The 20,453-nt window shown below is 35.3% G+C and overlaps 1 protein-coding gene across 1 annotated transcript in view; it reads right to left on the bottom strand.

Annotated features, from left to right (window-relative positions):
• Nucleotides 1-4,284: 4,284 nt before the first annotated feature.
• LOC142225101 (juvenile hormone acid O-methyltransferase-like) overlaps nucleotides 4,285-20,453 on the bottom strand; it is a 37,633-nt gene continuing 21,464 nt past the window's right edge. The window contains exons 4-6 of the mRNA XM_075294873.1: nucleotides 10,061-10,526; nucleotides 9,698-9,981; nucleotides 4,285-4,768 (exon numbers count right to left, since the gene is read on the bottom strand). Coding sequence (XP_075150988.1) covers nucleotides 4,542-4,768; nucleotides 9,698-9,981; nucleotides 10,061-10,526 — 977 coding nt within the window. The 3' untranslated portion in view covers nucleotides 4,285-4,541. The remainder of the gene's footprint in view (nucleotides 4,769-9,697; nucleotides 9,982-10,060; nucleotides 10,527-20,453) is intronic.

Genomic DNA, 20,453 nt, shown 5'->3' with positions numbered 1-20,453 from the left:
ATATGCACTAACTTATAATACCCTGTTCCACAGTGTGGCGCAGGGTTTAAAAATGATTATCGGCTAAACACGAACTTATTACCTACCTTAATCACGAACATTTCAACGCGAAAAGCGAACATAGCACTGACCCTAAGATTTGAAGGAAATCGGATGCAAATATCGCCTTTTATACGATTCGAAATCTGAATTCTGTAGATTAATGCAGCATCGGCTTTTAAATCTATTTGGATAAGTTTAATTTCTAAAAGGGAAATAAAATCGAATGAACCAATATAAATCAGATTTGACAGGCAAAATAGTTAGTATACATATTATGGGTCATGGTGAAAATCCGAGTCGATCTATCGATGTCTGTCCGTCTGTTGAAATCACGCTAACTTCCGAACGGAACAAGCTATCGATTTGCAAATGGGCCATATGGTACTACTTTTACATATAGCCCCCATATAAACCGACCCCCCCGATTTGGCTTGCGGAGCCTCTTAGCGAAAAAAATTTCATCCGATCCATATCGGTCCATAATTATATATGGCCCCCATATAAACCGTTTAAACAGTTCTCCACTGTGGTATCACAATGGACTGAATGTCTAAGTGAACCTGAGATGAGATATCGGGCTGCCACTATACCTAACCATATAAACTGATCCCCAGATTTGGCATTCGCATCATCTTGGAGAGGCAAATTTCATACGATAGGGTTGAAATTTGGTACGTGGTGTTAGTATATAGTCTCTTACATTCACACAAATTGGTCCATATCGGTCCATAATTATATATAGCCCCCATATGTAAACCGATCCCCAGAATTGACTTCTGTAGCCTCTTGGAGAAGTAAACTTCATTCGATCCGCTTGAAATTTTCGTATTTACGTTAGTATGTGGTCTTTAACAACCATGCAAAAATTGGTCCATATATTATAATCATATATAGCCCCCATATAAACCGATCCACAGATGTGACCTCCGGAGCGTCTTGGAGGAGCAAAATTCATCCGATTCGGTTGAAATTTGGTACTTTGTGCTAGTATATTACCGCTAACAACCATGCCAAACTTGGTCCATAGTTATATATAGCCCCCCGATAAACGGAAATCGGTTTATATGGGGGCTATATGTAACTATGGACAATCACAATTATGAACCATATCGGTTCATAATTGTATAAAGCACCCAAATAAATTTAAATTATGGCTCTCTAATTACCGCGCAAAATTTCATATCGGTTCGTAATTAGACTTCCTATATATACCGGTTCCCTATATATACCGGTTAAGAACTGAATTACATACGTTTTTTGTGTAATATACACCACGTATGGACTAACTTACAATTTTAGAAGACAATGTTAAGAAGTTTTAAAATACCTTGCCATCGGTAAGTATTAACACAACCCAAGTAATCCGATTGTGGATGACAGTATTTAGTAGAAGTTTCTACGCAATCCATGGTGGAGGGTACATGGGTACAAGATTGGGCCTGGCCGCACTTACGGCCGTATATACTTATTAAATTCAATTTTATATGTATTTTTATTGTTTACATTTTTAATTTCAATCAACTTTTAAAATGGAAATACAATATTTTAGTGATATTTTTTCCAGTGTAAGGACATCTAAACTTGTCATTATTAAGGTAAAGGGTGATTCTTTTGAGGTTAGGATTTTCATGCATTAGTATTTGACAGATCACGTGGGATTTCAGACATGGTATCAAAGAGAAAGATGCTCAGTATGCTTTGACATTTCATCATGAATAGACTTACGATCTGCCACAACGTCGAATTTTCAGTGAATGGGCCCTAGAAAAGTTGGCAGAAAATCCGCTTTTTTATCGACAAATTTTGTTCAGCGATGAGGCTCATTTCTGGTTGAATGGCTACGTAAATAAGCAAAATTGCCGCATTTGGAGTGAGGAGCAACCAGAAGCCGTTCAAGAACTGCCCATGCATCCCGAAAAATGCACTGTTTGGTGTGGTTTGTACGCTGGTGGAATCATTGGACCGTATTTTTTCAAAGATGCTGGTGGACGCAACGTTACGGTGAATGGCGATCGCTATCGTTCGATGCTAACAAACTTTTTGTTGCCAAAAATGGAAGAACTGAACTTGGTTGACATGTGGTTTCAACAAGATGGCGCTACATGCCACACAGCTCGCGATTCTATGGCCATTTTGAGGGAAAACTTCGGAGAACAATTCATCTCAAGAAATGGACCGGTAAGTTGGCCACCAAGATCATGCGATTTGACGCCTTTAGACTATTTTTTGTGGGGCTACGTCAAGTCTAAAGTCTACAGAAATAAGCCAGCAACTATTCCAGCTTTGGAAGACAACATTTCCGAAGAAATTCGGGCTATTCCGGCCGAAATGCTCGAAAAAGTTGCCCAAAATTGGACTTTCCGAATGGACCACCTAAGACGCAGCCGCGGTCAACATTTAAATGAAATTATCTTCAAAAAGTAAATGTCATGGACCAATCTAACGTTTCAAATAAAGAACCGATGAGATTTTGCAAATTTTATGCGTTTTTTTTTTTTTTAAAGTTATCAAGCTCTTAACAAATCACCCATTAGATAATACATAAGTGTTTCATAGAGAAATTTATAATTTTTATACCCTCCACCATAGGATGGGGGGTATATTAACTTTGTCATTTCGTTTGTAACACATCGAAATATTGCTCTAAGACCCCATAAAGTATATATATTCTGGGTCGTGGTGAAATTCTGAGTCGATCTGAGCATGTCCGTCCGTCCGTCCGTCTTTTGAAGTCACGCTAACTTCCGAACGAAACAAGCTATCGACTTGAAACTTGGCACAAGTTGTTGTTATTGATGTAGGTCGGATGGTATTGCAAATGGGCCATATCGGTTCACTTTTACGTATAGCCCCCATATAAACGGACCCCCAAATTTAGCTTTCGGCTCCTCTAAGAGAAGCAAATTTCATCCGATCTGGGTGAAATTTCGTACATGGTGTTGGTATATGGGCTCTAACAACCATGCAAAAATTGGTCCACATCGGTTAATAATTATATATAGCCCTCATATAAACCGATCCTCCGATTTGGCTTGTGGAGCCTCTAAGAGAAGAAAATTTTATCCGATCCGGCTGAAATTTGGTAGATGGTGTTAGTATATGGTCTCTAATGACCATGCAGAAATTGGTCCACATCGGTTCATAATTATATATAGCCCCCATATAAACCGATCACCAGATTTGACCTCTGGAGCCTCTTAGAAGACCAAAATTCATCTAATTCAGTTGAAATTTGGTACGTGGTGTTAATATATGGCCTCAAACACCCATGCAAAAATTGGTCGAAATCGGTCCATAATTATATATAGGCCCCATATAAACCGATCCCCAGATTTGACCTCCGGAGCCCCTTGGAAAAGCAAAATTCATCCGTTTCGGTTGAAATTATGTACGTGATGTTAGTATATGGTATCCAACAACCATGCAGGAATTGGCTCATATCAGTCCATAATTATATATAGCTCCCATATAAATCGATCCCCAGATTTGACCTCTGGTGCCTTTTGGAGAAACAAAATTCATCCGATCTGGTTGAAATTTGATACGATATTTAACAGCAAAAAGTGGTCCATATCATTCCATAATCATATATAGCCCCCATATAACCGATCCCGAGATTTGGTTTTGGAGCCTCTTGGAGGAGCAAATTTCATCCGAGTCAGTTGAAATTTGGTACATTGTGCTAGTATATGGTCGTTAACAACCATGCCTAACTAGGTCCATATCGGTCTATAGTTATATATAGCCCTCAGATAAATCGATCCCCAATCACACAAAAATTGGTCCATATCAAGTTCATAATTGTATATAGCCCCCATATAAGCGACCCCCATATTTCAATTCTGGCTGTCTACGTATCGTGCAAAAGTCCACATCGATTCGTAATTATTTGTAGACTTACCTATACATAACTTTGATATATACCACATATGGACTAACTCACAATTTAGAAAACGATGTTAAGAAGTTTTAAGATACCACAACCCAAGTAATTCGATTGTGGATGACAGTCTTTCATAGAAGTTTCTACGCAATCCATGGTGGAGGGTACATAAGATTCGGCCTGACCGAACTTACGGCCGTATATACTTGTTTTATTGTTGTTTTTTTTACTATTTATTTATTTATGTATTTATTTATTTATTTATTAGTTATTAATTGTAACTGAACTCTCAGACAGCTCGAGAGTTGTCCAAGTTTATTAGAGATGTCAATGTATTTTAATAGCAGAACTAATTATCGTTATTTTGAATAAAACACAAATTTTCAAAAATCCTTTATTTTGCTTTTAACCCATTTGTTTTTTCTTTTTTATAGCCTTTAGTAAAATAGTTCAATATTTATTAATAGCGGTGACAGTCGTGAACTTACATGGCCAAATTCACATGATGTAATGTTTAATTTTCATTTTGATTTTTATCTTATAAAATACATTTATATATAATTGTTTCTTTTTTTGTTTCTTTTTTTTTTCACTATAAATTATACATCGGTAGTATCTACACTGTTTCACTTGGACCTTCCACAGCTTTAATTCTGTTCATTGGCAACTTTTGGCCATAGGCAACAATTAAATTATATTGCAAATTATATTTTGAATTTGAATGACTAAGATAACCATTACGAGTTCCGAATTCGCACATGATTGTAACAAAGTCATCTAAAAATTCCGAATGTAGAGAAACGGGAATTGCGTTCAATAAACCACACACTGATTTAACATTTTCTGAAATGTAAAAATAAATTGGAATAATTAAACATAATAAAAATATTTTTGTTATATATTGTGAATTCATATGCTGTAGCAGAATTAATTCCAATTAATATAACTGGTTGTAAAATCTAATAAAAATTCAACGACACCAATTAATGCCACACTCCATAAATGGTACACGTAAAAAAAAATATTAGTTCAATCTAAAACGAAATGGTGTTTTGATGCAAGTTAAAATAACGCTTACTTCGATCGAGTCATATACTTTTTACCATGGGTTAGAATCAAGGTTGCAACAGATGGTAGGTTAGGTTAGGTTAGGTTATGTGGCAGCCCGATGTATCAGGCTCACTTAGACTATTCAGTCCATTGTGATACCACAGTGGTGAACTTCTCTCTTATCACTGAGTGCTGCCCGATTCCATGTTAAGCTCAATGACAAGGGACCACCTTTTTATAGCCGAGTCCAAACGGCGTTCCACATTCCAGTGAAACCACTTAGAGAAGCTTTGAAACCCTCAGAAATGTTACCAGCATTACTGAGGTGGGATAATCCACCGCTGAAAAACTTTTTGGTGTTCGGTCGTAGCAGGCATCGAACCCACGACCTTGTGTATGCAAGGCGGGCATGCTAACCATTGCACCACGGTGGTGGAACAGATGGTAGAATTCTGCCACAAATTTTAGATTTTTTATTGTAGAAAAAAAATATTTACGTGAAATTAAAGATAACGCAACCTCAATTTTAGGATGCGCAATTTACACAATATTAAGGGCAGATTTCTTTAAAATAATGAGATTTTAATTAAAAGAAAGTTTATAGTCTTTGCTTCAAAAATGTTATACCCTCTACAATGGGAGGGGGGGAGGGGGGTATATTATCTTTGTCATTCCGTTTGTAACACATCGAAATATTGCTCTAAGACCCCATAAAGTATACAGTCGTGGTGAAATTCAGAGTCGATCTAAGCATGTCCGTCCGTCCGTCTATTGAAATCACGCTAACTTCCAAACGAAACAAGCTATCGACTTGAAACTTGGCACAAGTAGTTGTTATTGATGTAGGTCGGACGGTATTGCAAATGGGCCATATCGGTCCACTTTTAAGTATAGCCCCCATTATAAAGGGACCGTCAGATTTGGCTTGCACACCGTCTAAGAGAAGTATATTTCATCCGATCCGGCTGAAAGTTGGTACATGGTGTTGGTATATGGTTTCTAACAACCATGCAAAAATTGGTCCACATCGCTCCATAATTATATATAGCCCCCATATAAACCGATCCCCAGATTTGGTTTGCGGAGCCTCAAAGAGAAGCATATTTCATCCGATCCGGCTGAAATTTGGTACATGGTGTTGGTACATGGTCTCTAACAACCACACAAAAATAGTTCCACATCGCTCTATAATTATATATAGCCCCCATATAAACCGATCCCCAGATTTGGTTTGCGGAGCCTCAAAGAGAAGCAAATTTCATCCGATCTTGCTGAAATTTGACACATCGTGTTGGTATATGGTCTCTAACAACCATGCAAACATTGGTCCACATCGGTCCATAATTATATATAGCCCCCATATAAATCGATCTCCAGATTTGGCTTGCGGAGCCTCAAAGAGAAGCAAAATTCATCCGATCCGGTTGAAATTTGGAACGTGGTGTTAGTATGTGGTCTCTAACAAACACGCAAGAATTGGTCCATATCGGTCCATAATTATATATAGCCCCCATATAAACCGTTCCCCAGATTTGATCTCCGGAGCCTCTTGGAGAAGCAAAATTCATCCGATCCGGTTGAAATTTGCAACGTGGTGTTAGTGTATGGCCGCTAATAACCATGCCAAAATTGGTCCATATAGGTCTATAGTTATATATAGCCGATCCCCAATCACACAAAAATTGGTCCATATCGGTTCATAATCATGGTTGCCACTCGAGCCAAAAATAATTTACCAAAATGTTATTTCTATAGAAAATTTTGTCAAAACTTTATTTCTATAGAAAATTTTGTCAAAATTTTATTTCTATAGAAAATATTGACAAAATTTTATTTCTATAGAAAATTTTGTTAAAATTTTATTTCTATAGAAAATTTTGTCCAAATTTTACTTCTATAGAAAATGTTGTCAAAATTTTATTTCTATAGAAACTTTTATCAAAATTTTATTTCTATAGAAAATTTTGTCAAACTTAATTATATACGTCTTTAATCGGCCTTTTTATACCCTCCACCATAGGATGGGGATATATTAACTTTGTCATTCCGTTTGTAACACATCGAAATATTGCTCTAAGACCCCATAAAGTATATATATTCTGGGTCGTGGTGAAATTCTGAGTCGATCTGAGCATGTCCGTCCGTCCGTCCGTCTGTTGAAATCACGCTAACTTCCGAACGAAACAAGCTATCGGCTTTAAACTTGGTAGAAGTAGTTGTTATTAATGTAGGTCGGATGGTATTGCAAATGGGCCATATCGATCCACTTTTACGTATAGCCCCCATATAAACGGACCCCCAAAGTTGGTTTGCGATTGCTCTAAGAGAAGCAAATTTCATCCGATCCGGCTGAAATTTGGTACATGGTGTTTGTATATGGTCTCTAACAACCATGCAAAAATTAGTCCACATCGGTCCATAATTATATATAGCCCCCTTATAAACCGATCCCCCGATTTGGCTTGTGGAGCCTCTAAGAGAAGCAAATTTCAATCCGATCCGAAATTTGGTACATGCTGTTAGTTTATGGTCTCTAACAACCATTCAAAAATTGGTCCATATCGGTCTACTTTTACGTATAGCCCCCATATAAACGGACCCCCTAATTTGGCTTGCGATTGTTCTAAGAGAAGCAAATTTCATCCGATCCCGCTAAAATTTGGTACATGGTGTTGGTATGTGTTATCTAATGACCATGCAAAAAGTGGTCCAGATCGGCCCATAATTATATATAGCCCCCATATAAACCGATCCCCAGATTTGACCTCCGGAGTCTCTTAGAGGAGCAAAAGCCATCCTATCCGATTGAAATTTGGTACGTGGTGTTAGTATATTGTCTCTAACAACCATGCCAAAATTGGTCAATATCGGTCGATAATTATATATAGCCCCCATATAAGCCTATCCCTAGATTTGACCTCCGGAGCCTCTTAGAGAAGCAAACTTCATCCGATCCGGTTGAAATTTGATACGTGATGTTAGTATATGGTCTCTAACAACCATGCAAGAATTGGTCCATATCGGACCATAATTATATATAGCCCCCATATAAATCGATCCCCAGATTTGTCCTCCGGAGCCTCTTGGAGGAGCAAAATTCATCCGATCCAGTTGAAATTTGGAACATGGTGTTAGAATGTGGTCTCTAAGAAACATGCAAGAAGTGGTCCATATCGGTCCATAATTATATATAAACCGTTCCCCAGATTTGATCTCCGGAGCCTCTTGGAGGAGCAAAATTCATCCGATCCGGTTGAAATTTGCAACGTGGTGTTAGTATAAGGCCGCTAATAACCATGCCAAAATTGGTCCGTATCGGTCTATAGTTATATATAGCCGATCCCCAATCACACAAAAATTGGTCCATATGGGTTCATAATCATGGTTGTCACTCGAGTCCAAAATAATCTACCAAAATTTTACTTTTATAGAAAACATTGTCGAAATGTTATTTCTATAGAAAATTTTGTCAAAATTTTATTTCTATAGAAAATGTTGTCAAAATTTTATTTCTATAGAAAATGTTGTCAAAATTTTATTTCTATAGAAAACTTTTTCCAAATTTTATTTCTATAGAAAATTTTGTCAAAATTTTATTTCTATAGAAAATTTAGTTAAAATTTTATTTCTATAGAAAATTCTATCCAAATTTTATTTCTATAGAAAATTTTTTTCAAATTTTACTTCTATAGAAAATGTTGTCAACATTTTATTTCTATAGAAACTTTAAACTTAATTTTATACGTATTTAATCGGCCTTTTTAGTTAAATATATACCACGTATGGGCTATGTGGTATATATTACGGTGTTAGGAAATTTTAAAATACCTTTCCATCGGCAAGTGCTACCGCAACCCAAGTAATTCGATTGTGGATGACAGTCTTCAGTAGAAGTTTCTACGCTTTCCATGGTGGAGGGTATATAAGCTTCGGCCTGGCCGAACTTACAGCCGTATATACTTGTTTTTTTTTTCGACCGTGCCAAGAAGTAGCTGTTTGAGAACCATCTCTTAGTATACCGATCGTCTTAAAATTAAATTCTTAGCCGGTTTTCGATGTCCGTCTGTATGTCTGTCTGCCCGTCTGTTCATGTATTTTTGTGTGCGAAGTACAGCTTATTCCCTATAGTCCTCAAATTTGTGATATATACAGTTTGTCAAGAAAGTGTTTTGACAATGGGATAAAAATTATGTTTTGTTCCAAAATTAAATATAATGAAATTATAAAAAAATATTTTATTATGTATTTTGCAAAGTATACATACGTACACAGAATTAAAAATTTAATAAAATATTTAATATTTCAATTATTTCTAGAAGTTGAAATAGTTGGCAATGTCAAAAGACTTTCTTGACATACTGTAGATCCCATATAAACCGACCCGCCCTCAAGATTTGACTTCTGGAGCAAAGTTTATTCGATCCAGTTGAAATTTGGTAACGACTATTCAAAACATTTTCTTTATCGTATTTGTGTGTGTCATATAAACAATCAAAATTAATTAGATTATTTAGATATTTAATCTGCCTTTTCAACTAGCATTGTATCCACATAGGACAATTTGGAAGACAATTCGATTGAGGATGATTGGCTTTTAGTGGAATTTTGTACATAATCCATTGAGCAGGGTACATAAGATTTGATCTCGTAAATACTTGTTATTTGTTTCTGCTTGTTTTTTTCTTCTTCAGCTGTAAATGAAAAATATATACTTTGAATTACCTTTCAGATTATCCAAATCTCCATAGTTGAAAATCTTTTTCTTTAGCTCTACGGTGATATTGGAGAATCCAGCTTCTATCATAATTTCTGTAAATTCAGCCTTGGGATCGACTGAAAAGTGTAAAGATGATATAAAGCGATGGACATCCTTAACATATTCAGACCATTTATTAAAATGGCTGATATAATTGTAAGCATCGAATATAGCATGATCGGCCATGAAAATAAGAAGACAATCTCCACCCTCTGGACGTAATAATTGGAAAATATTTCTCGTAGCCGTTCTTGAAATAAATACAAAAATACAATATTTTTTAATTCATTTGATTACTACTTACTAGACTTGAAGATCCACTAACTAACCTAAGATCTTGAATCCAATGCAAACATAATATTGAAATCACATGATCCATTTGTTCACGCAGCTCTGGGGATAAAGGTTTTTTGGTGGCAATATCTAAAATTTCGAATTCTATTCTATCCAAGTTCTTCATATATTGTTGGGCATAATCGATCATCTCCTTGGACTTGTCGGAACATACAATTTTGCCATGACGTGTTGGTATTAAGGGTAAAATGTAATCGGCTAATACATCTCCAGGACCGGAACCAATATCAAGTACGGTATCACAACCATCTTTACGCCATTGTATTTTGGAAGAGTATTCTCGGAAAATATCTCCCACTGTCGATTTAATTTTACTATGGGATTTGTGATACAATGCCGGTTGATTCATTCTCGAGATTTTATCTTTCACTTCAACAAGCTCTAAACTAATCTGATCATTTAAAGATTTAACATACGTCCGTGTGATGTCATTGCTAGATATTGGATTTTATATATGCATTGACTTGGGTTTTAATAGCCTACTTGAATATCTAAACGATAGCTTTGCTTAAAACTTCGATTTAGTTTACTTAATAATATTTAAATCATTCCTATGTGACCAGTAGCTTCTTCAAGATGACTCGATATACCAAATTTGCTACCGTGTTTTATGGGTTTCAAAATACAAAGCAAAATAACTTGCTACGCAATTTGATATTTTCGCCACAAACACAATTCTCTTGTATTGTTAAATATTTTTATACCCTAAAACACATAGTGGTCGGGGTATAATAACTTTGATCTGCCAAAAAATGTGCCTACCACAAATATTGATTTTTAGATTCCATAAAATATACCGATCGACTCAGAATCGCCTCCTGAGTCGATCAAGAGCTGGGGTCCCGTCCGTCCGTCCGTCTGTCCATGTATCTGTTGTTCACAGGATTCAAATTTAGATATAGCTCCCATATATATGTATAGCTCCCATATATAGGTACCCCCCGATTTTTCTAAATTTGGTTTTAAAAGATATTACTCAAAGTTGGCTAAATGTAATCTTCTATAGTACTAACTATATGTGCAAACTTTCATCGAAATCGGTTCAGATTTACATATAGCTCCTATATATATGTATACCCCGATTTTCCCAAATTTGGCCATAGAACCCTTATTTATTAACTGGCCTTACTCAAAGTTGGCTAGATTCAGTCCTCTATAGTACAAACTGTATGTGCAAAATTTCATCGAAATCGGTTCAGATGTAGATAGAGCTCCCATATATATGTATTGCCCGATTTTGAAAAAAATTGCCCCTAATAACCTTATTTTTGACCATAGAGGCCTCGTTTCTTACATGATCTTACTCAAATTTAGCACAAGCTCACCTTCTGTGGTTTCAATTAATCCTGGAAAATATCATCGAAATCGGTTCAGATTTAGATATAGCTCCCATATATATACATCGCTCGATTTTCCCAAATTTGGCCATAATAATCTTACTTATTAACCAATGCTACTCAAGTCTCAAATTTTTAAGTATTATCCGATCGTATTTAGACTTACATATAACTCTTACATAATAATATTGTCCGATTTTCCCGAATTTTGATTTATTCCCCACATCAATTGAGCGATTTCCTCTTTTTTTAATAATGGACTCAATATTAGTTATATATTAACTCTGTAAGTGCAAAATCAATTACAGCTACAACTACATATAATATCGGATATATCTGCTCAGATTGTGCAAAACCTCCCATAAAATGTACCCCTTAATGTTCTTGAATATGGAAATTCGGTTTATCGCTCAAACCAATACCAATGTTACCCCACAAATGCTTATGTTTACTAATTCAGTAGGAGTGGTTTAGTGTATGATATTGTCGGCCCCGCCCGACTTTATACTTTACATACTTGTTTCTTTCAATTTTTCATATCATTTCTATTTTTATACCCTCCACCATAGGATGGGGGTATATTAACTTTGTCATTCCGTTTGTAATTCCGTTCCGTCTGTTGAAATCACACTAACTTCGGAACGAAACAAGCTATCGGCTTGAAACTTGGCACAAGTAGTTGTTGTTGATGTAGGTCAGATGGTATTGCAAATGGGCCATATCGGTCCACTTTTACGTATAGCCCCCATATAAACGGACCCCCAAATTTGGCTTGCGATTGCTCTAAGAGAAGCAAATTTCATCCGATCCGGCTGAAATTTGGTACATAGTGTTAGAATATGGTCTCTAACAACCATGCAGAAATTGGTCCATATCGGTCCTCCTTTACGTGTAGCCCCTATATAAACGGACCCCCAAATTTGGCTTGCGATTGCTCTAAGAGAAGCAAATTTCATCCGATCCGGCTGAAATTTGGTACATAGTGTTAGTATATGGTCTCTAACAACCGTGCAGAAATTGGTCCATATCGGTCCACTTTTACGTATAGCTCACATATAAACGGACCCCCAAATTTGGCTTGCGGAGCCTCTAAGAGAACCAAATTTCATCCGATCCGGCTGAAATATGGAACGTTGTGTTAGTATGTGGTCTCTAACAACCAAGCAAGAATTGGTCCATATCGGTCCATAATTATATATAGCCCCCATATAAACCGATCCCCAGATTTGACCTGCGGAGCCTCTTAGTGGAGCAAAAGGCATCCGATCCGATTGAAATTTGGAACGTGGTGTTAGTATATGGTCTCTAACAACCATGCCAGAATTGGTCCATATCGGTCCATAATTATGTATAGCCCCCATATAAATCGATCCCCAGATTTGTCCTCCGGAGCCTCTTTGAGGAGCAAAATTCATCCGATCCAGTTGAAATTTGGAACATGGTGTTAGAATGTGGTCTCTAACAAACACGCAGGAATTGGTCCATATCGGTCCATAATTATATATAGCCCCCATATAAACCGTTCCCCAGATTTGATCTCCGGAGCCTCTTGGAGAAGCAAAATTCATCCGATCCGGTTGAAATTTGCAACGTGGTGTTAGTGTATGGCCGCTAATAACCATGCCAAAATTGGTCCATATAGGTCTAAAGTTATATATAGCCGATCACCAATCACACAAAAATTGGTCCATATCGGTTCATAATCATGGTTTCCACTCGAGCCAGAAATAATCTACCAAAATTTTATTTTTATAGAAAATATTGTCTAAATTTTATAATTATAGAAAATTTTGTCAAAATTTTATTTCTATAGAAAATTTTTCCAAATTTTATTTCTATAGAAAATGTTTTTATAGAAACTTTAAACTTAATTATATACGTATTTAATCGGCCTTTTTTAGTTTAATATATACCACGTATGGACTATGTGGTATATATTACGTTATTAGGAAGTTTTAAGATACTTTGCCATCGGCAAGTGTTACCGCAACCCAAGTAATTCGATTGTGGATGACAGTCTTCAGTAGAAGTTTCTACGCAATCTATGGTGGAGGGTACATAAGCTTCGGCCTGGCCGAATGTTCTTAAATATGGAAATTCGGTTTATCGCTCAAACCAATACCAATGTTACCCCACAAATGCTTATGTTTACTAATTCATTAGGAGTGATTTAGCGTATGATATAGTCGGCCCTGCCCGACTTTATACTTTACATACTTGTTTCTTTCTATTTTTCATAGCATTTCTATTTTTTCTCTTTACTCTTGCTCTCTCTCTGTCAGAATAAGACATAGACCTTATAATACCCAGCAAAAAAATTTGGAAGTACTTCTAAAGGCACAACTTTAAAAGCACTTCCAAAAATGTCCATCCAGAGATGTTCTTTATTTTAACTACTCAGGAAGTTCTTTTAATTCAATTTTTTATAACTCGCTTTTTTCATACTTTTAAAGGGCAATTTTAACATTTTTTGTTTTAAATATGTTAAAAACAGGGTAAGGATTAACAAAATGGTATAAATTATCTAAATTTTGTCCAAAAAATTGCTAAATTCATTCTAGAAAAATTGCGAAATTTTGAAAATGTTTGAGGTCAAGGGTTTCAGACAACTGTTAGATTGCATTAAAAATCATAAAAAATTATAAAAATTAATTATTTGTCAAAATACCACAAAATTTTTTAATTCACATCCAAAACACTGAATTCGGATCACATTTAAAGAAGTGGTGCATATTCAGTGCAACGGCTGTTGAAATGGTGGACATCCGTCCTATGACAAGCCCATGTTAAATTTATCGCTTCTGCGCCAATTTTGCATCACTTCCGGATCCAAAAAGAACATTTTCACTACTTTTTTGGCGACGCTTTTTTTGCTGGGTATATATAGATGATCCATTATTCTCTTTTAAAAAAATGTGTCAGTTCCAAAAATTAATTTTCTGACATTTCGTTTTGATTTTTTCTTAAAGAGTCAGTCCCAAATATTAATTTTCGAGCATTTGCTTTTGTGTTGTTCGTAAAGAGCAATGCTGCTCAAAATTAAATTTCGTATTTTCGCGGTTTTGGTCACAATTTTTTGTTCATATATGAACTTTTAATATATTAATTTATTTATAAATCCTCTGTTGCATCATAAACGTTCTAATTTTGTGTAAAATTGGCAAACTACAAAAAGGAAAACGAAAGAGATTGTAAGCGTGCTCTTATTTTTCTCGTTTAGTCTTAATCTTCGCAACTGTCAAACATAGTTTGACACCCATGGCTCATCTATGTATTATAAGGTCTATGAAATAAGATATCGCAACATATACAGTGAAACCTCTCAAACTTGGACACTCTGAAAACCGGATATCACCCAAACGTGGACAATTGTCTGGGGACGTTTGCTATATTCACACATTAAAATTAACCTCTCATACCTGGACACCTCTCAAATGTGGACAAAGTTTAGGTGACCGTGGGTGTCCACAATTCGGAGGTTTCACTGTATGCGTTTACTTGAAATTTCTAAATTAATATATGTTTACATTCACATATATTAGTTTTATGAAACATGCCCCAAACATAATATATTTTAACACATTAACATATGTGTCCCAGGCATTTTATGATAATTTAGTAACATAATGTTTTTGCAGTTGAATATACTATGTTTAAGAAAAAATTCAGCCTGAAACATATTTTTTACATCGGAACATATGAAAAACATATTTTTCTAGCCGTGTACAAACCCCATACTAACTGAATTGTTTTTAAAGAAACTTATGTACTATCCGATCGTATGATTAGCTCCGTCCATTTTTTGTCGAATTTACTTGTTTTATTGTAACTGATTGAACAACCTCGCCCAATTGCTAATATAATATAATTTGCAACAAACTCGACACTATATAATAATTAAGCTTTTTTCCTAATGTAAATTCATTATAATAAAATACGATTTATATATTTTATTAGGTTTTGAATACCCAATAAACATTTTACGATTATGTTTGCTCTATTTGTTTATGTCAAACAAAATATCCATATAATTAATATGAATATAGGCGGCATAATTTCACACATAACTACGAGTAGAAATCAAAACAAACATTTTAATATATCTAGATAGTTGATTTTTTAAAATTCTCATTAAGCATTAAAAAAATGATTAGCAAAAGCATATGGCACAAGTCCACCCAGCAACACTGTATATTTGGGAACAATTACTTACAATCATCGGAAGGTTTCGGTTAACGTATATCAGAGTGCTAAATAGTGATTTTTTTAACTATTATCTTTTTGACAACACTGGTGTAAACAGCTGACGAAGGTGTCGTGTTTTGTTCAAGTATCTTTAGTTTGGTATATAATTAAACCATGAATTGTCTTCCAATCGAAAAACTCTTGCAAATTATTAAATTTTGTTATCAAAATGCGCGCTCTGTTAATAAAAGTTCATCACGCCCACACGGTTGAAAAAGACTGTTTTTCATATGTTTGGCTATAAACATTATATGTTTGGAACACAAATTTTTAAACACAATATTTTTGAGTGCAAGCATATAATGTTCATAAACTAGCATAACATGTTTGGGACATATATGTTAATATGTTAGAACATATTATGTTTGGGACATAAAATGTTTGTAAATATAATATGCTTGGATGCAAACATATATTAATTTAGAAATAGCCTATAAACATATATGTGTTTAGTAGCTTGGAGCGCTATTTAACAGGGAGCGATATTGAATTAAGTTGGTGGTTGTTGCTTGTTATTACAAAATTAACATTTTATTTTTCCTTGGGCAATTGATCAGCTACTTCTTTGATCCTTACAAACTGTGTGGTCCGCTGTTCGAATCCCCGTCCGACAAAAGGTAAAATTAAAATAAAAAAATCATACAATTGAATAATTTCTTCTACAATGTTTGTATTACAGAAAAAGGTGCTAAGAACTAAAAAATCTCGTGGAAGTGCGAAAGATGTGGGGGAATATACAATTGGGCAGAAACAAAATTTTCAGCATTCAGGTCGAAAACCTATGTTGTCAGCACCTATATTACCTGTTTATTTTCATAATTCATTATGATTGTAAATATATAAATAAATAAATAAAATTTTGAGAATTTTTTTTTAAGCATATAATAATTTTGGGTGCAAAATGCTTCCAAACATATTATATGTTCATATAATAACATATTGTTGTTTTGGAAGACAACATTATTGAATTTGGATGCAAAAATACAAAATGTTTGGAACTTAGGCTACCCAAACATATATTGTTTAGACCAATATGCTTTCAAACATATTATATATTGGAAGAGATCAAACATATAAATGTTTGGGCAATACCCAAAAATGTATATGCTTGAAGCAAAATATGTTTGGGAGTATATGTTACAGAAGCGATTTTTTGTGAGCGTGCAGTTTGTGGTCAGTTTAATCGATCCACTGAAGCGTCTATTGTGACAAATTTTCGCACCAAATTTACAATTTTTGACATTAAACCAAAAACACGCTTACGTCCAGTGCGAGCTGGAGTAAATATCGTAGCATGGATTCGTCGCCGTTCGCACCAATTGAGCCTCTGTTGCTCATCAACGTGGACATTTTTGCGGAAAGATTTCTGTCTGAACCTTTCAAAATACAATGATGAGTCTCATTTTTGGCTGAATTGTACGTAAATAATTTCGGTCATAATTTTATTTAACATTCCGGTAAATAGCCTACTTCGTGCAATTTAACGGCTTTAGATAATTTTTTGTGGGGCAATGTCTATACAGATAAACCCGCCGAGTATGTCAAACTAGGACTAAGCGGATGGACCATTTGAGGCGTAGTCTTAAGAAAATAACCCTTTATCACATAGCCAATATTTTTATACCCTCCATCATAGGATGGGGGTATATTAACTTTGTCATTCCGTTTGTAACACATCGAAATATTGCTCTAAGACCCCATGAAGTATATATTCTGGGTCGTGGTGAAATTCTGAGTCGATCTAAGCATGTCCGTCCGTCCGTCCGTCTGTTGAAATCACGCTAACTTCCGAACGAAACAAGCTATCGATTTGAAACTTGGCACAAGTAGTTGTTATCGATGTAGGTCGGATGGTATTGAAAATGGGCCATATCGGTCCACTTTTACGTATAGCCCCCATATAAAGGGACCCTCAGATTTGGCTTGTGGAGCCTCTAACTGAAGCGTATTTCATCCGATCCGGCTGAAATTTGGTATATGGTGTTGGTATATGGTCTCTAACAACCATGCAAAAATTGGTCCACATCGGTCCATAATTATATATAGCCCCCATATAAACCGATCCCCAGATTTGGCTTGTGGAGCCTCTAACAGAAGCGTATTTCATCCGATCCGGCTGAAATTTGGTATATGGTGTTGATATATGGTCTCTAACAACCATGCAAAAATTGGTCCACATCGGTCCATAATTATATATAGCCCCCATATAAACCGATCCCCCGATTTGGCTTGCGGAGCCTAAAAGAGAAGCACATTTCATCCGATCCGGCTGAAATTTGTTACATGGTGTTGGTATATGGTCTCTAACAACCATGCAAAAATTGGTTCACATCGGTCCATAATTATATATAGCCCCCATATAAACCGATCCCCAGATTTGGCTTGCGGAGCCTCAAATAGGAGAAAATTTCATCCGATCCGGCTGAAATTTGGTACATGATGTTGGTATATGGTCTCTAACAACCATGCAAAAATTGGTCCACATCGGTCCATAATTATATATAGCGCCCAAATAAACCGATCCCCAGATTTGGGTTGCGGAGCCTCAAAGAGAAGCAAATTTCATCCGATCCGTCTGAAATTTGGTACATGATATTGGTATATGGTCTCTAAAAACCATGCAAAAATTGGTCCATATCGGTTCATAATTATATAGCCCCCATATAAACCGATCCCGAGATTTGGCTTGCGAAGTCTCCAAGAGAAGCAAATTTCATCCAATCCGGTTGTAATTTGGAATATGGTGTTAGTATATGATCTTTAACAACCGTGCCAGAATTGGTCCATATCGGTCCATAATTATATATAGCCCCCATATAAAACGTTCTCCAGATTTGACCTCCGGAGCCTCTTGGAGGAGCAAAATTCATCCCATCAGGTTCAAATTAGGAACGTGGTGTTAGTATATGGTCGCTAACAACCATACCAAAATTGGTCCAATCACACAAAAATTGGTCCATATCGGTTCATAATCATGGTTGCCACTAGAGCCAAAAATAATCTACCAAAATTTAATTTCTATAGAAAAATTTGTCAAAATTTTATTTCTAGAGAAAATTTTGTTAAAATTTTATTCGGTTCATAATAAAATTTTCATCATTGTCAAAATTTTCTTTCTATCGAAAATTTTGTCAAAATTTTTATTTCTACAGAAAATTTTGTGAAAATTGTGTGAAAATTGTTATTTCTATAGAAAATTTTGTGAACATTTTATTTCTATAGAAAATTTTGTTCAAATTTTATTTCTGTAGAAAATTTTGTCAAAATTTTATGTCTACTTTGTCAAACTGAATTATATATGTATTGGATCGATCTTTTTTGATTTAATATATACCACGTATGGACTTACATACAATTTAGAAGATGGTGTTAGGAGGTTTTAAGATACCTTGCCATCGGCAAGCGTTACCGCAACTTAAGTAATTCGATTGTGGATGGCAGTGTTTAGAAGAAGTTTCTACGCAATCCATGATGGAGGGTACATAAGCTTCGGCCTGGCCGAACTTACGGCCGTATATACTTGTTGTTGTTTATTTTTCGCAAGCTTCAGTTTTTAGTCATATCACGTCCGCGCTTACTTTACAATTTAGTTCGTGGTAAAACGAGGTTTGCCTACTATTTGGTGAAGGAAAATTTGAGACATTTCTACAAGTTTTCGAGCAGTGGCAATTTTACAAGAATGATTTTGGTATTTTGGCCACTTTTGCCAAAATCAGAAAAACATATACACGGACGAAAAAGATTGTTTTTCATATGTTTGGGTGTAAAAATTATATTTTACACAATATTTTTAAGTGCAAGCATATAATGTTCATAAACTAGCATAACATATTTGGAACATATATGTTAATATGTTACAACATATTATGTTTGAGACATAAATTGCTTGTAAATATAAAATGCTTGGATGCAAATATATATTAATTTAGAAATGGCCTATAAACATATATATGTTTAGAAAGAGAGACCTAGAGAGTATGCTGCAAGTAAAATAATGGAAGTAACTTAAAAATATATCCAAACAAAGAAAATTTCATTAATTTTTTTTACTACCAGTATATGGTCTAAGGGGAAACATAATATGTTTGAATAATACAAACAATACTTTGGTTGGACCAATCCGGAAAATATATATTGAAGCAAAATGTGTTTGGGGCATATGTTACAGAAGCGTTTTTATTTTGAGGGTGTATGGTGTCAATATATAATTATGGAACGGTATGAACCAATTTTTGCATGTTTGTTAGAGACCATATAATAACACCACGTACTAAATTTTAATCGGATCGGATGAAATTTGCCAAGCCAAATCTGGGGGTTGATCTATATAGGGGGCTATACGTAAACGTGGTCCAATATGGCCCATCTGCAATACCATCCGACTTACGTTAATAACAACTACTTATGCCAAGTTTCAAGTCGATAGCTTGTTTCGTTCGGAAGTTACAATTAAAGGGTGGTTAAATTGTAAGGGCCGATGTTGAATGTGAACCACACCTAAACGCCAAGTTTTCTTCCGAATTTTATTTGACATTTCTCTATTTCAGACTTACTCAATTTGAACCATTGATAGATACATAATGAAACAACGTGTTAAATGGTTCCAAGAAATGGCAACAGCGGATGATCAATTTTCGAAGAAAATCATCTTCAGTGATGATGCACATTTTCACCTCAGTGGATTCGTCAATAAATAGCATTGCCGCATTTGGGCGAATGAGAATCCAAGAGTGATTGTCGAAAAACCAATGCGCCCACAAAAAGTGACTGTTTGGTGCGGTTTATG

Source organism: Haematobia irritans, chromosome 2 (genome assembly GCF_050003625.1).
Source record: "Haematobia irritans isolate KBUSLIRL chromosome 2, ASM5000362v1, whole genome shotgun sequence".
NCBI lineage: Eukaryota > Metazoa > Arthropoda > Insecta > Diptera > Muscidae > Haematobia > Haematobia irritans.
Note: the sequence above shows the minus strand (reverse complement) of the source record. Positions and strands in the feature narration are given on the sequence as shown.